Source organism: Oncorhynchus mykiss, chromosome 16, assembly GCF_013265735.2.
Source record: "Oncorhynchus mykiss isolate Arlee chromosome 16, USDA_OmykA_1.1, whole genome shotgun sequence".
NCBI lineage: Eukaryota > Metazoa > Chordata > Actinopteri > Salmoniformes > Salmonidae > Oncorhynchus > Oncorhynchus mykiss.
The window spans coordinates 43,192,097-43,209,269 of NC_048580.1; the positions used below are offsets into that span (position 1 = coordinate 43,192,097).

Below are 17,173 nucleotides of genomic sequence, written 5' to 3' on the forward strand. Positions count from 1 at the left end.
GTGTCCTACGTTTTCATAACTGTGACCTTAATTGCCTACCGTCTGTAAGCTGTTAGTGTCTTAACGACCGTTCCACAGGTGCATGTTCATTAATTGTTTATGGTTCATTGAACAAGCATGGGAAACAGTGTTTAAACCCTTTACAATGAAGATTTGTGAAGTTATTTGGATTTTTGCAAATTATCTTTGAAAGACAGGGTCCTGAAAAGGGGACGTTTCTTTTTTTGCTGAGTTTATGTGTGACCAATAAAATTTGATTTGATTTGAGCCGTCATGTTGTCGTCATGGCTTTAATTTCCAACTTATTTACATTTGTTTTTACTTACACTTGTGTGTTGACTTCTCCATATTAATGTTGCTTTTAGGTTTTGGATGACTTTTCTTAGCGGTTGTACAATCATCGCGATTTGAATTAAGGGCCGTTTCAGCCCGGAGAGAACATAATTATACACTCGCAAACTGATCAAAAACGAGGGCCAAGGGGCTTACGTTGCCTACTCCCCTTGATTGGCTAATCATTTGGACCGACGACAAAGATGGCCGCGGGGATTCCCCCAAAGGTATTTTAGGCGAAAGTAAGTGTGGGGGGGGGGGGTGTCTTTAAAAATCTATATGTTTGAAACGCAGCCAGAGGCATCTTGCAGTGCCTGCTACTGCCTAGCGCAGTATATTGTATTGTTTGTTTTTGTCATAAAAATGTTGGGTAAATAATGTATAGCGCAAGTGATGTGTGGTTATGGAAACTCAGATCAGACTGAAATGTAAACAACGACAACAAAAAACTCCACGACATTTCACGACAACAAAAAACTCCACGACATTTCAACGTGGACATTTATGTATTTTTTGGTTGACGTTGATCAGTGAGATTTCAACCTTTATTCACCCACTCAACAAGACAGCCAAAAGTTTGTTGAATTCCCAATGTGTTTTCACTATGCTTTCAACCATTAGCACAACCAAATATCAATGGAAATATGTCAGATGTTTGGTTTAGTTGTCATTTAAATATGTTATCACTGTGCTTTCAACCACTTAAAAGCAAAACAAAGTTAAAATGTGAATACAATGCAGATATTTTGTATTTATACAACAATTGAATGTGTTATCACTGTGCTTTATCTAGCGTAACAAAATTACGTGGATTGCATTCGAGATTACATTAAAAGCACATAGTGCAAGTGAACAATTATGTTCGAGATACTATGCAGATCATAGGAATTGTGATATGAGTTTCCAAAACCGCAGACCTGCAAACTTTGCATGCCAACTTGAACATGCACACTTTCTATGGTTGCATAAGTAGACATTTATAGAGACAGTAACCTCAAAATGTGACATTGAATATTTTACTCAAAAGGTTGAATAAATACTATTATGTTAGTTTGTAAGAGCCTACAGTTAAGGCTATTTACTGTATTACAAAAGTAATATTGTGTTTGGTCGACAACATAACCAAATATCAACATTTAAAGGATATCTAATGCTTGGATAATTTCATCTGAGCCACTGGCTTAATCCTATTCTTTAACTTTAAGTTTGGTTTAGTTGGAGACTGAATTCAACATAACTTGTCAATAAAATAACACATTTTAATAGGCTATTTACTGTATTACAAAAATGATTTTGAATTGTGTTTGGTTGTCAACGTTAACAAATATTTGAAGGAGATGTATATTTTGTGCTACTAACTTCTGGCTTTAATTCCCGTTTGTCTACAAATTAATAATTTAAATGTTGGATTCATGTCTCCATCACAACCAAAAATCAAAGTTGAAGAATAGGACTAAATCAAATCTAATCAAACTTCAAATGTACTTTCAATAAAGTTTGATTTGATTTAGTCCTATTCTTGAACTATTTTTGGTTGAGCTGGAGACGTGAATCAAACATATTAATTAATAACTTGACGATTACATTTTGAAATCAACCAAGGCTTGAAACCATAGGCCTCTATGTATTGTCTGTTTTTAGTTGAACTGTGGGTTGAATTGAAACCCAGCAGCTGTTGATGAATTTGCAAATACTATATAGGCCTAAACAGTATCATAGATGATATATGACTTATAAGTTATGGTTACATTTAATTAGCTATTTTATATCTGCCCTTTTGACAGACTTTGAGACCATCAATGAATCTATCTAGTTATTAAGAGATCTCTCAATAATCTTTCTCAGGATAGCCCATTGGTAGCAGTCACTGACAAATATCTAAGCTAATTAGGGCTGGGCATGATAACATTTTGGGATGGGAGACCAAATGAATGCCTATAGATAAATCAACTCTTCAGTAGGAGGTGCTGCCCAGCCTATTGTTTTAGCTCACGGGTGCCCGCATCCCGCTGCTGACACCAGTGTAGAAAATGTGGGAGGCAAATAAAGTGGGAAATGACACTCCCAAACTATTGGTCTCAAGGCAAGCACAAACCACAATCCCAAATAGGCTTACGTTATTTCCATCGAGCCTGCCCTCTTCAACCTAAACTTGATGTACAGCTATGATAAATAACCTAATCAAAGATCACATTTTTCACAAAAATATTGGTAGGCCTAACGTTACATGACTCATGAATGTTCGTTCGTGCATTCCACATCTTGAGTACGTTAAACCTCGGGCATTTTACAGGAAACGGTCACGTGTGTTTGTCTTTTAAGGAATCCCCCATGTTTCAAGTCACTTATTTATTCTCCGAGTCCAGCCCACCGCTCAGCTCGTTGTCAGGAGACTGCCCGTAGGTCTTCAGTACCGTTGCTTGACTACCCAGACTCGTTGCTCTCGCCAAACGCTACGCCTTACCCACGTTTCTGTAGCGAAAGACTGAGCAGCAGAAGAATTTAGCGTGAAGGCTTGTACAGTAGCCTATTTGCGGAGTGGGATTGCATAGAAGCGGATGAGAGGAGTTGCAAAAATACTTGGTTGTTTTATTACGACAAGGATCGAAATGATCGTTCTGCTTTTATGTATTCTGTCGGTGAGTAGCTTAGGTAACTTTTTATTATTGTGTGCTACAATGGCATACGTCTTTTGCATTCAGGGAACCATATACAATACATAATATACTACAAATAGCCTATATTGATGTTGTGTTGGGTTTCTTTTGAATTAATTTTACAATTGAAGCGTTTTTAAACAAGTTTGCCAAATGCGTCAAAGCTCATTCAACACTTTCACTTTCGATTTCGTTTTGAAGCAACTGTGTCTACAAAAAAATGTCAGTTAAAGCTACAATGTTGCAATATTTTGTTATTTTACTATCTCTAATGTGAAGCATTAACGCAACTGACTTATGAAATGTGGTTTTATAGGCAATAGTGGCCAATCCTCAAAAGGGCTTAGGTTTTTGAGATACCACAACCTGAGGTTTTCACGTCTCTAATGCCTCCCATTTGTGAAATGGATTTGACAGCAAAGGTGCTTAAATTGATAGATATTATGACAAACCCCTAAACTCAAAACGTGCAGAATAATGCCTGGCTGAAGGGGGTTGGGCCACATAGGTTAATGTAACCATAGCTGCGCAAAATATGGGTGCTGACATGCTGACCAGACCGGACAAGTCGCGCGTGCGTCGCAAAATAAATTTAGAAATCCATGTTATTCAATTATTGCACCCACACTGCTTGCGCGCGCCAACGAGCGTCTGTGACGCCAAGGGCTAAAATAGAAGTAATTCCTATTTCTGACGCAGATCGAGCTGAAAGTCCTGCCTCTCCCATCTCTTTATTGGTTTATAGAAGCAGGTACCCACCTCATTGGTTATACCCACGTGGGTGATTGAAAGACGAACTTTGTTGTCATGGTAATACAATGAAAGTTTAGATGTGATCACCATATAAGTTCAAAGATGGAAAAAGCCTGGAAGGAGGAGAGATGACTAGAAACGATTCAGGTTGGCTGTTTTATGTGTGGATTAATTGCCGGAGTAGAGGTCCTTGTGCATTTCAGGTAAAATAACAACTCAATGTTTATATCCCAGGACAAATTAGCTAGCAACAGCAAGCTAGCTAAATAGGACAAATTAACGTTAGCTAGCAAGTGCAAGCTAACTAGCTAAATTGCCATACATGTTTAATGCTTTTCGACTTGTCCCCAAATTAATGTAATTGGTTCAGAGTTTGTTTGGATATTTTAACCTGCGTGTCGTGATCGCGTTTGGTGTGGGGGGGCAAAATAAATGTATGTATGATGGCGCACGCGCGCAGCCGGTTTGGGTTCCGTGTCAAGTGTGCTGCAGCAACTATGAAAATGTATGATGAATGTAAGCTTTACTTTTTAGAAGCTGACAAAAATACATGTTACACATGTTTTTTGATGTTTGATGTTGTGGCTATTGTAATCTAATCGGCTCTAAGGAAAACATATGGACTGAGACAGTGAAAATGGTTATTTCTTTTCAGTAAAACGTTCCTATGTAGATTTTATATGTTCAGCCTCTTGCAATTACATTTGATTTGACCCCAAATCAGAGGTGGCTGGTGGGACAAGCTATAGGGGGACGGGCTCATTGTAATGGCTTGAATGGAATAAATGGAACGGTATCAAACATATAGAAACCGTTCCATTTATTCCATTCCAGACATTTCAATCCTCCTATAGCTCCTTCCACCAGCCTCCTCTGCTCCAAATCAATGATGGTGTCCAAAATTCAATATGGCTGCCACAATATCATTAACTGGTGGTTTAATCACCTGTATATACAGTACCTGTCAAAAGTTTGGACCTACGGTTTTTCTTTGTGTCCTATTTTCTACATTGTAGAATAACCGTGAAGACATCAAAACTATGAAATAACACATATGGAAACATGTAGTAACCAAAAAAGTGTTAAACAAATCCAAATAGATTCTTCAAAGTAGTCACCCTTTGCCTTGACAGCTTTGCACACTCTTGGAATTCTCTCAACCAGCTTCACCTGGAATGCTTTTCCAACTGTCTTGAAGGAGTTCCCACATATGCTGATCACTTGTTGGCTGCTTTTCCTTCACTCTGCGGTCCAACTCATCCCAAACCATCTCAATTTGGTTGAGGTCGGGTGATTGTGGAGGCCAGGTCATCTGATGCAGCACTCCATCACTCTCCTTCTTGGTCAAATAGCCCTTACACAGCCTGCAGGTGTGTTGGATCATTGTCCTGTTGAAAAACACTTTTTTATTTTTTATTTCACCTTTATTTAACCAGGTAGGCTAGTTGAGAACAAGTTCTCATTTACAACTGCGACCTGGCCAAGATAAAGCAAAGCAGTGCGACACAAACAACAACAACACAGAGTTACACATGGAATAAACAAACAGTCAATAATAGAATAGAAAAAGTATATATACAGTGTGTGCAAATGAGGTAGAATAAGGGAGGTAAGGCAATAAATACAAATGGGTGCTACGGGTAGGTGCCGCTATAGTGACCAGTGAGCTGAGATAAGGCGGGGCTTTACCAAGCAAAGACTTATTGATGACCTGGAGCCAGTGGGTTTGGCAACGAATATGAAGCGAGGGCCAGCCAACGAGATCATACAGGTCGCAGTGATGGGTAGTATATGGGGCTTTGGTGACAAAATGGATGGCACTGTGTTAGACTGCATCCAATTTTCTGAGTAGAGTGTTGGAGGCTATTTTGTAAATGACATCGCCCAAGTCAAGGATCTGTAGGATAGTCAGTTTTACGAGGGTTTGTTTGGCAGCATGAGTGAAGGCTGCTTTGTTGCGAAATAGGAAGCCGATTCTAGATTTAATTTTGGATTGGAGATGCTTAATGAGTCTGGAAGGAGAGTTTACTGTCTAACCAGACACCTAGGTAGTTGTCCACATATTCTAAGTCAGAACCGTCCAGAGTAGTGATGCTGGACGGGCGGGCAGGTGTGGGCAGCGATTGGTTGAAGAGCATGCATTTACTTTTACTTGCATTTAAGAGCAGTTGGAGGCCACAGAATGAGAGTTGTATGGCATTGAAGCTCGTCTGGAGGTTAGTTAACACCGTGTCCAAAGAAGGGCCAGATGTAAACAGAATGGTGTCGTCTGCATAGAGGTGGATCAGAGAATCACCTGCAGCAAGAGCGACATCATTGATGTATACAGAGAAGAGAGTCGGCCCGAGAATTGAACCCTGTGGCACCCCCATAGACTGCCAGAGGTCCGGACAACGGGCCCTCCGATTTGACACACTGAACTCTGTCTGAGAAGTAGTTGGTGAACCAGGCGAGGCAGTCATTTGAGAAACAAAGGCTGTTGAGTCTGCTGATAAGAATGTGGTGATTGACATAGTCAAAAGCTTTGGCTAGGTCGATGAATACAGCTGCACAGTATTGTCTCTTATCGATGGCGGTTATTATATCGTTTAGGACCTTGAGCATGGCTGAGGTGCACCCATGACCAGCTCGGAAACCAGATTGCATAGCGGAGAAGGTACGGTGGGATTCAAAATGGTCAGTGATCTGTTTGTTAATTGGCTTTTGAAGTCCTTAGAAAGGCCAGGTAGGATAGATATAGGTCTGTAGCAGTCTGGTCTAGAGTGTCTCCCCCTTTGAAGAGCGGGATGACCACGGCAGCTTTCCAATCTTTGGGGATATCAGATGATACGAAAGAGAGGTTGAACAGGCTAGTAATAGGGGTTGCAACAATTTCGGCAGATCATTTTAGAAAGAGAGGGTCCAGATTGTCTAGCTCGGCTGATTTGTAGGGGTCCAAATGACAGTCCCACTAAGCGCAAACCAGATGGGATTGCGTATTGCTGCAGAATGCTGTGGTAGCCATGCTGGTTAAGTGTGTCTTGAATTCTACATAAATCAGAGACAGTGTCACCAGCAAATCACCATCACACCTCCTCATCCATGCTTCACGGTGGGAACCACACATGCGGAGATTATCCGTTCACCTGCTTTGTGTCTCACAAAGACACAACGGTTGGAACCAAAAATCTCAAATTTGGACTCATCAGGCCAAAAGACAGATTTCCACCGGTCTAATGTCAATTGAATATAGAGAAGGCAGCAGACTGCTTGACATGACAACACCAAGCATTCCAAGTCACAAACGCCTCTGAGGATCAATGAGGCAACTCGGAGGCTCCAACGAAAGGAAAGAGAACCCTGGACATCTTCTCCATAGCTCTACCTCTTGCGGTATACCTCTGTGGTATAACTTGTGGCTCCAGGATTGGGTTCTTAAGTCACCTCCTTATTATTTGGAAGTAAGCTTGAATAATTGCTAGTCCAATACTGTTGCCTGAATCCAACATGACCTTCCGTTGGCTCACTGCATTTGTGATGCCCATTGGGATGTTCCAGTGCACTCTTATGATATTTGGGTTGAGCTGGCACATTTATCTAAAACAAAAAATCATGTTCACCATCCTGGCTGTCTGCCCTGGAGTTGCCTTCTACAGTGGCAAGAAAAATGTGAACCTTTTGGAATTACCTGGATTTCTGCATACATTGGTCATAACATTTGATCTGATCTTCATCTAAGTCACAACAATAGACAAACACAGTGTGCTTAAACTAATTACACACAAATCATTGTATTTTTCTTGTCTATGTTTAATACATAATTTAAACATTCACAGTGTTGGTTGGAAAAAGTATGTGAACCCATGACTTCTCCAAAAGCTAATTGGAGACAGGAGTCAGCTAACCTGGAGTCCAATCAATGAGATTAGATTGGAGTTGGTTAGAGCTGCACTGCCCTATAAAAAACACTCACAAAATGTGCGTTTGCTTCTCAAGAAGCATTGCCTGATGTGAAACATACCTTGAAAATGCGATCTCAGAAGACCTAAGATTAGGAATTGTTGACATGCATGAAGCTGGAAAGGGTTACAAAAGTATCTCTGAAAGACATGACGTCTCCTTCACAACCAGACAACCAACCATTACACTACAGCAGTATCCTCAGCATCAATCAGACTGAGATAACTATAGTCAATGGGTCTCGTTGGCATGCAAGCTGCATCTGCTGAGTGCCTGCACCCAACTGTCGTAGAAATGGAAGCTGCTGTACTACAGGTTGCTTTTCTGTAACTTGGTTATGCTACTATGTGCTTGTGTTGTGAAAAACATGAACACAGATTGAAGAACTAGTTATATTCAGCTATTCAAACACAACAGAGGCGGGGCAGTGCCACTCATAGTTTGAGTTATATCAAAAGCAGAAGCGGTGGGTGGGTAAAATCACAGGGGAAGCCAAGTCAGGGGGGAAAAAATGCAATTTATTACAACCTATGTGTTGTGATAATTGCATTGTTTGCTCTATAACCTGTTAGTTCATATGACTTCACAATGTGATAGACAGTGCTTTCGGAAAGTATTCAGACCCCTTGACTTTTTCCACAATTTGCTACATTACAGCCTTATTTTAAATTGGATGAGACATTTTTGTAAATCTTTTTTATTTTTTTATTAAACTGAAATAATACATGTACATAATATTCAGACCCTTTACTCAGTACTTTGTTGAAGCACCTTTGGCAGCGATTACAGCCTCAAGTCTTCTTTGGTATGACGCTACAAGCTTGGCACACCAGTATTTGGGGAGTTTCTCTCATTCCTCTCTGCAGATTCTGTCAGGTTGGATGGGAAGCATCGCTGCTTTGGCTAGGCCACTCCAGGACATTGAGAGACTTGTCCTGAACCCACTCCTGCATTGTCTTGGCTGTGTTCTTAGGGTCAATGTCCTGTTGGAAGGTGAATCTTTGCCCCAGTCTGAGGTCCTTAGCGCTCTGGAGCAGGTTTTCATCAAGGATCTCTCTGTACTTAACTCCGTTCATCTTTCCCTCGATCCTAACTATTTTCCCAGTCTCTACCACTGAAAAACATCCCCACAGCATGTTGTTGCCACCACCATGCTTCACTGTAGGGATGATGCCAGATTTCCTCCAGATGTGACGCTTGGCATTCAGGCTAAATTCAATCTTGGTTTCATCAGAGCAGAGAATCTTGTTTCTCATGGGTCCTTTAGATGCCTTTTGACAAACTCCAAGCGGGCTGTCGTGTGCCTTTTTACTGAGGAGTGGCTTCCGTCTGGCCACTAACATAAAGAATAAGACTGTAATGTAACAAAATGTGGAAAAAGTCAAGGGGTCTGAATACTTTCCGAATGCAATGTATAGGCCTACGGCCGAGACAAAGAATACACAGTGGCAGAATAAATTTAACCGTACCTTTGTTTCATCATAAAACCGGAGAGCGACATCTGTCTGAAGTCTAGCACCACAGACTCCACTGATCAGCCAAAACTGAATGCATGCACACACACTCCTATTGAATATGCATTAGTGTATTGTGAGCAGGCCTATGCCACCTTAATCTACCCAGTTTTTTAAAAAAGATTTACCATTCAAATAAAAGTATTACCATTATGATGTTGTTATGAGTGAGATTGGTTAAAAACAAAGTCAAATGTATTGTTTGATTTAAACAAAAGTATGCATTAATGCATACCCGGCTGTCCCTGGGATATTTTTTTCATAAAAAGGATTTAATGATATTGAACATCGGCCTAAAATATCGTCCATTGGCCTCCCTAAAAAATCCTGTTCGATTGTTCTCTAATTTACAGGGGATTTGAGCTCCATCTAATGGCAGTCGTATTTGATTTTGGACGTCATATTGGATTTGCGGCAAAATCGAGGATGGCCCCAAAGATAATCTGTGGTGGCCCCCTGACGATTGCAAGAGTAACTATATGTGTTTTTGTCAGGCAGGACCATACAGCGTGAATGAGAGTAAATTTTACTCGGAAAGTTGTCTATAAATCAGTTCCAAAAATGACATTCATCATAATATTTATATTATATTCATAGGTCAATCAATCAATAAAATGTATTTATAAAGCCCTTCTTACACCAGCTGATGTCAGAAAGTGCTGTACAGCAAGCAATGTAGGTGTAGAAGCACAGTGGCTAGGAAAAACTCCCTAGAAAGGCCAGAACCTAGGTAGAAACCTAGAGAGGAACCAGGCTATGAGGGGTGGCCAGTCTTTTTCTGGCTGTGCCGGGTGGAGAATATAACAGAACATGGCCAACAGAACATGGCCATGTTCAAATGTTCATAGATGACCAGCAGGGTCAAATAATAATAATACTCAGTGGTTGTAGAAGGTGCAACAGGTCAGCACCTCAAGAGTAAATGTCAGTTGGCTTTTCATAGCCAATCATTCAGAGTATCTCTACCACACCTGCTGACTATAGAGAGTTGAAAACAGCAGGTCTGGGACAGGTAGCACGTCCGGTGAACAGGTCAGGGTTCCATAGCCGTAGGCAGAATAGTTGAAACTGGAGCAGCAGCATGACCAGGTGGACTGGGGACAGCAAGGAGTCACCTGGCCAGGTAGTCCTGAGGCATGGTCCAAGGGCTCAGGTCCTCTGAGAGAGAGAGAGAATTAGAGCATACTTAAATTCACACAGGACACTGGATATGACAGGAGAAATACTCCAGATGTAACAGACTGACCCTAGCCCCCCGACACATAAACTACTGCAGCTTAAATACTGGAGGCTGAGACCGGAAGGGTCGGGAGACACTGTGGCCCCGTCTGACGATACCCCTGGACAGGGCCAAACAGGCAGGATATAACCCCACCCACTTTGCCAAAGCACAGCCCCCACACCACTAGAGGGATATCTTCAACCACCAACTTACCATCCTGAGACAAGTATAGCCCACAAAGATCTCCCCCACTGCACAACCCAAGTTGGGGCGCCAACCCCGACAGGAGGATCACGTCAGTGACTCAACCCACTCAAGTGACGCACCCCTCCCAGGGATGGCATGGAAGAGCACCAGTAAGCCATTGACTCTGCTGCTGTAATAGGGTTAGAGGCAGAGAATCCCAGTGGAGAGAGGGGAACCGGCCAGGCAGAGACAGCAAGAGCGGTTCGTTGCTCCAGTGCCTTTCCGTTCACCTTCACACTCCTGGGCCAGTCTACACTCAATCATAGGACCTACTGAAGAGATGAGTCTTCAATAAAGACTTAAAGGTTGAGACCGAGTCTGCGTCTCTCACATGGATAGGCAGACATTCCATAAAAATGGAGCTCTATAGGAGAAAGCCCTGTCTCCGGCTGTTTGCTTAAAAATTCTAGGGACAGTAAGGAGGCCTGCGTCTTGTGACCGTAGCGTACGTGTAGGTATGTATGGCAGGACCAAATCGGGAGGAGCAAGCCCATGTAATGCTTTGAAGGTTAGCAGTAATACCTTGAAATCAGCCCTTGCCTTAACAGGAAGCCAGTGTAGAGAGGCTAGCACTGGAATAGTATGATAGTGCTAAACACGGCTGCTAGAATCTTGACTAACTGAAGTTTATTTACTGCTTTATCCGGGTAGCCGGAAAAAAGCATGGATGAATTTCTTTGCATCATTTTTTGGACAAAGTTTCTGATTTTTGCAATGTTACGAAGATGGAAAAAAGCTGTCCTTGAAACAGTCTTGATATGTTCGTCAAAAGAGCGATCAGGGTCCAGAGTTACGCAGAGGACCTTCAGGTAAAATATACAGTGAAAACAATAGTGGTCCTAAAACGGAGCCTTGAGGAACACCGGAATTTACAGTTGATTTGTCAGAGGACAAACCATCCATAGAGACAAACTGATATCTTTCTGACAGATAAGATCTAAACCAGGCCAGAACTTGTCTGTGTAGACAGATTTGGGTTTCCATCTCTCCAAAAGAATGTGGTGGTATCAAAAGCAGCACTAAGGTCTAGGAGTACGAGGACAGATGCATTAAAATGTAATTTACCACCTTCACAAGTGCAGTCTCAGTGCTTTGATGGGATCTAAAACCAGACTGAAGCATTTCATATACATTGTTTGTCTTCAGGAAGGCAGTGAGTTGCTGCCCAACAGCTTTTTCTAAAATGTTTGAAAGGAATGGGAGATTTGATATAGGCCGACAGTTTAAAAATATATATTTTCTGGGTCAAGGTTTGGCTTTTTCAAGAGAGGCTTTATTACTGCCATTTTTTTGTGAGTTTGGTACACATCCGGTGGATAGAGAGACGTTTATTATGTTAAACATTGGAGGGCCAAGCACAGGAAGCAGCTCTTTCAGTAGTTTAGTTGGAATAGGGTCCAGTATGCAGCTTGAAGGTTGAGGCCATGATTATTTTCATCAATGTGTCAACAGATCTAGTAGTAAACCATTTGAGAGTCTCCCTTGATCCTCAGAACAACTTTGCTTTGGAGGAATACGCAGATTTAAAGAGGAGTCCGTAATTTGCTTTCGTGAGCTTTTCCACAAAGAAGTTAATGAATTTATCACTGCTGAAGTGAAAGCCATTCTCTCTTGTGGAATGCTGCTTTTTAGTTGATATTTCCACCTATTGTATCTCTGTGTTTACAGGTCTATATTTCCAAGATGCATTAAGAGATGTGTGTGTGTGTGTGTGTCCACATTTGAGCAATTTCAGAGCTTACAATATTGGGTTACATGTAACCCCTTCCCCACCCCCCTCCAGCCAGGCATTCTGCACATTTTGACTTTAGGGTGTGGTGTGTCACAATATCTATCAATTTAAACACTTTTGCAGTAAAATATTTTTTCACAACCAGTCCATTTCATAAATGGGAGACATTTAGAGATGTGAAAAATATTGTGTTTTGTTCTACCCCGGGTAGGACTCACAAATGTGGCTGCCTTGCCACAAGCCTATTAGACTAGAGCGTGAATGTTGGTACTTTCCGCCCCTATTGTAGTGGTTGATCTTGTGACAGTTGAGGTGAGAGAATAGATCATTGTAGGAACCATTTTTTTTCTACCTTTTTGTTGACAGGTTTTGACCGTGGTTTACTCATGTGATCCAGAAACACAGTACATGAAGAATGGGGTGTGTTGCAGTATGTGTGGGCCAGGTAAGGAAGAGAACGTTCATTATTTGACATATCTGTACTCTTATCAGCCTTTTGAGTGAAACTGAGTCAATATACCCTTGTTAGGATCTACACTCAATATTCATAATCCGCAAAACTATATTATCTTAACAGGCACCAAGATGTTATCCAGCCATAGCGGTTGTTTAGATCCACATTGTATGCCATGCCAAGAGGGTGAATACCAGCATGCATTCACAGACAAGAACCTCTGTAAACTGCAACCATACTGCGACCCAAGTAAGACTTTTGATGCTCTTAATGTGTTTGAAGACAAAGTATGTGTCTGAAATTAGATGTGTCATGCCCATAGGGGGCACAGGGGCAAGATTTGTACTGTAAAAAAAAAATACATTGTTTCTCTGTAATGCTACTATCCACTTAGCAATTTGATGAAGTTGCCTTTAGCTAGCCCAGATAGGTTCCCAATCCCGCAAACTCATAACTAGCTACCAAGAAGACATTTCAGACTATCATTCAAGTTAGAATAGCTTAGCTATATCAGCTGGCATGCCTGCTGGCAAGGTTAGTAGACTTTAGAAAAGCAAGCATGTACTGAATAAGACTCACAGACCTTTAAATATGTTTACCCAGAGCTGCAGAGAAGCATTTTTAATGTATTTAAAAAAATAACCTCCAGTCAGGAAGATACAGACAGCTGAAGAGGTATGCTTAGATATGCAGAAAAATAGACCTATTTATTTCATAGAATTAATGATTATGGTTCTAGATTGCAGGGAAAAAAGCTGTTTCAGGTGTTTGAAAAATGCCCCCCCCCCCCCCGGACCACCCCCCTGCCATCCTCGCATACTTTCTGCCCCATCAGATTATTGGGGTGCATGATTATTGGGGTGCACCCCTGTCTGAAATGACACCCTTTTCCCTATTATTGCATTACAGCAGGCCCGGGTCACAATAGTGCACTAAGGAATAGCATGCCATTTCAGATTCACGTAGGGCCTACTGTTTATCTGGCTTATCTGTTTGTAATAACACAACACTTGTATCTCCTTCCTGCCACAGATAAAAACTTTGAGCACAGTACCAATAGGAACACAACAAGCATCAGCCCATGCAAATGTAAGCCTGGATACCACTGTTCCAGTGAAGAGTGCCTGACATGTGTTCCACATACTAAATGCAGACCTGGAGAAGAGGTCAAATCCAAAGGTAGAAAACACTCACTTTCCTCATGCTATCAGCAACGATTGAGTTCTACGCTAGTGTGCCCTACTACGTGTTCAAACATGGCTTTTAAGTTTCTGTTTCTATTCTGTTGTATTCTATTAAACTGCAAGAGTTAGGCTAAACTGTGTTATTTTTGAGAATGTGGTCACTCGAACCGTATACTGTATATTTTCTCAGGTAACCCCATACATGACACGGTGTGTAAGGCCTGTCCTTTAAACATGTTCTCCAGTGACAGCTCTGCCGAGAGCAAGTGCAAGCTGTGGACAGTGTGAGTATTTCGATCCTTGTACCATTAAAACAAATGTGATGTGTATGTTATCGAACTGTAATTGAAACCGCAGCCATCATACACATAATAATGTTGGTTTGTTTGATCCCAAATTATGTTTTCAGTTGTACGTCTGAATTCAAAACTGAAGCCGAAGGGACAGCCACCTCAAACGCGGTCTGTGGTAAGTACTATACAGGGTCTACTAATTGAATGCAACACACATTTACACATATCACAACGTTTCCATTCTACCATACTGAATTGGGGAACTATAAAATATATTCCTTTATTGTCAGTTGACCATCACTTTCTCACAGTAACTCATTCACTTGAATTGGGCTACATAGTAGGAGTGGCCTGTTTATCCTGGTTTCAAAATCAGACAGCTTAAACCGAAAGTTGTGGTGGGGCTGTGTGGGAGTGTTTTCTCAGTATTACAGTAGCCTGTAGTAGGGCGGCCAACAGTAGCCTGTAGTAGGGCGGCCAACAGTAGCCTGTAGTAGGGCACGTAACAGTAGCCTGTAGTAGGGCAAGTAACAGTAGCCTGTAGTAGGGCGGCCAACAGTAGCCTGTAGTAGGGCAAGTAACAGTAGCCTGTAGTAGGGCGGCCAACAGTAGCCTGTAGTAGGGCGGCCAACAGTAGCCTGTAGTAGGGCACGTAACAGTAGCCTGTAGTAGGGCAAGTAACAGTAGCCTGTAGTAGGGCGGCCAACAGTAGCCTGTAGTAGGGCAAGTAACAGTAGCCTGTAGTAGGGCGGCCAACAGTAGCCTGTAGTAGGGCACGTAACAGTAGCCTGTAGTAGGGACGCTAACAGTAGCCTGTGTAGTACCTCTGTCGACACTGGTCTAAGGGACACATAGGCTGTAGGCTATGGTTGGTTGGTTTGTTAACAATAGTTGGTTGAATTGTTTGTAATGTTGTTTTGATTTACTTTACAGTGCCAGTACCCAATTCCTATGGGACAATAATCACAATTGTAATGGCCTTTCTAGCTGCAGTGGTTTTGGGTATTGTCCTGTTCAAATTCAGAGGTATTTAACACTAATTGTATTATGTTATTTGAGTGATATCTTTACGTTGGAATCTTTGAGTAATCATGTTTTTATTTTGTTCTAGGTCAACTCGGAGAGGCCTGCAAGAAAGCAAATGTACGTTCTATATATACCTTTAGTACCAGCCGTGACAGTAATGCTGCTATTCTGTTATATTTAGATGCTAACTCACAGATGCATTGTGTCATTCACCGTAGGAATCCTGTATGGACTTGAATCTTAAGAGGGGAACTAAGAGGGCTACAGCAGACGGAAGAGCAGAAGAGGGAAACGCAGGACCTGAAGAGGGGAGGGAACAACTTCAACCTATAATCCCATTTGGAGAGCCATCATCAACACCATACCCATCATGGCCAGGTCCTCAAATACCAGAGGAGGTTGAAGCTAAAGACATGTCTGAAAATGGACAATTGGTGGTGCAGGAGGAGGGTAAATCTGACCATGTTTCTGTTTCTGATAAACAAAGTGTATTTTATGAATAGCTATAGATCACATGACCACCTGGCTTCACCTATTGCTTAACATGATTAACAACAGCCAGGTTGTGCATTAATTAATACAGTAGCGGTGTGTGGGTAAAATCACTGGGGAAGCCAAGCCAGGAAAAAAGGTCATACGACAACCTATGTTGTGATAGTTGCGTTGTTTGCTCTATACCCATTAGTTCATACACCACTGTGATATACAATAAGACTGTGACAACAAGAAGACAACAGTCACACAGTGGTGGAATAAATTCAACTACACATACGTTTTGTTTCATCACAAGACCGAAGAGCAACATCTGACCCGTTGAAGTCCACAAAGCATATTGCATGTAACAAACAGTTGTGTTACCTACAGCATGGTCAATAAAGTTTTATGTTTTCGACAGTTACTAAAGAGCTACTGAATTAGAACCACAGAATTACCTCAAGTCACTACAAAGACAACACGAACACTGTCCCCGCTATTCCAGCACCATTTCAACTTAAAACATTTAAACATCATCAATCAAGGCTATATATGCTTAGTTTAATACACTGAAAACAAACGTAAAAATACCAAGAACATTTTAGTCCAATCAATGTTGCTAAATATAATTCTGGCTGTGTGCGTGTGTGTGTGCGCAAGTGGGAAAAAAAAGAAAGTTCATTCACCCTAATTGTAGATTAGTTGAACGCCAGTGCCATCCTCCTCTCTTTCATGTTGGCAAAACGTTCTATGGCTTTGTCATATAGTATGCTTTTATTTTTTTATTTTCATAGGCTACCTAGATAAAATGCTTGCTATCCTAACTTCCTCACATGGGCAACAATGATTGTTATGGTTGAATGTTCTGTATATTGTAAATTGTTGTAAAAAGTATTGGTTGCTGTATTCTGTTATAGAAGATGTTCATAAGCACACTAGAGAATGGCTTTTTTATTATGTTGTTCTGTTTTAATTACTCTACTTTGCATTAAACTATCAAAAATAAATGCTACTGAGTTGTTCATAAAGACAATGCCCATTCAAATTTGAAATGTCTGTTTTGTTTTTTATTTAAAATCAAGAGACTATTTTTTTGTGTGTCTCAATTTAAGTTACATTTATAAAGTATAGATTTTAATATTGTTGGAGCACACAGTACCTGGCCTTTTCTTTTACAGTACTTTTACATGTTTGGGTCAGTAGCAGGTACTCAGGTTTTCCACAAGGGGGTGGTAATGCTTCACTAGAACCGTGAGATTAGAGCATCAGTCAGGGGGTGGACTTCACCCTCTTGTGGCTCTCAGTGGTGGAGAAAATACCCAATTGTCATACTTGAATAAAAGTAA

The 17,173-nt window shown here is 41.3% G+C and overlaps 1 protein-coding gene across 3 annotated transcripts; it reads left to right on the top strand.

Annotated features, from left to right (window-relative positions):
• Nucleotides 1–536: 536 nt before the first annotated feature.
• On the top strand, nucleotides 537–16,879 carry cd40 (CD40 molecule, TNF receptor superfamily member 5). 3 transcript variants are annotated; one of them, XM_036945767.1, is made up of 9 exons: nucleotides 537–575; nucleotides 12,763–12,841; nucleotides 12,974–13,099; nucleotides 13,883–14,029; nucleotides 14,225–14,318; nucleotides 14,444–14,502; nucleotides 15,261–15,353; nucleotides 15,439–15,470; nucleotides 15,572–16,879. In XM_036945767.1, the coding sequence occupies exons 2-9, from the start codon at nucleotides 12,805–12,807 to the stop codon at nucleotides 15,854–15,856; spliced, it is 873 nt and encodes a 290-aa protein (XP_036801662.1). In that variant the 5' UTR covers nucleotides 537–575; nucleotides 12,763–12,804; the 3' UTR covers nucleotides 15,857–16,879.
• The last annotated feature ends 294 nt before the right edge of the window (nucleotides 16,880–17,173 follow it).

Coding starts and splice junctions, on each gene's coding strand:
- cd40 (XM_021564416.2), top strand. CDS start 2,892: ATGAGAGGAGTTGCAAAAATACTTGGTTGTTTTATTACGACAAGGATC. Junction 2,973..12,762: donor TGCTTTTATGTATTCTGTCG/GTGAGTAGCTTA, acceptor TTTTGTTGACAG/GTTTTGACCGTGGTTTACTC. Junction 14,503..15,438: donor CACCTCAAACGCGGTCTGTG/GTAAGTACTATA, acceptor ATTTTGTTCTAG/GTCAACTCGGAGAGGCCTGC.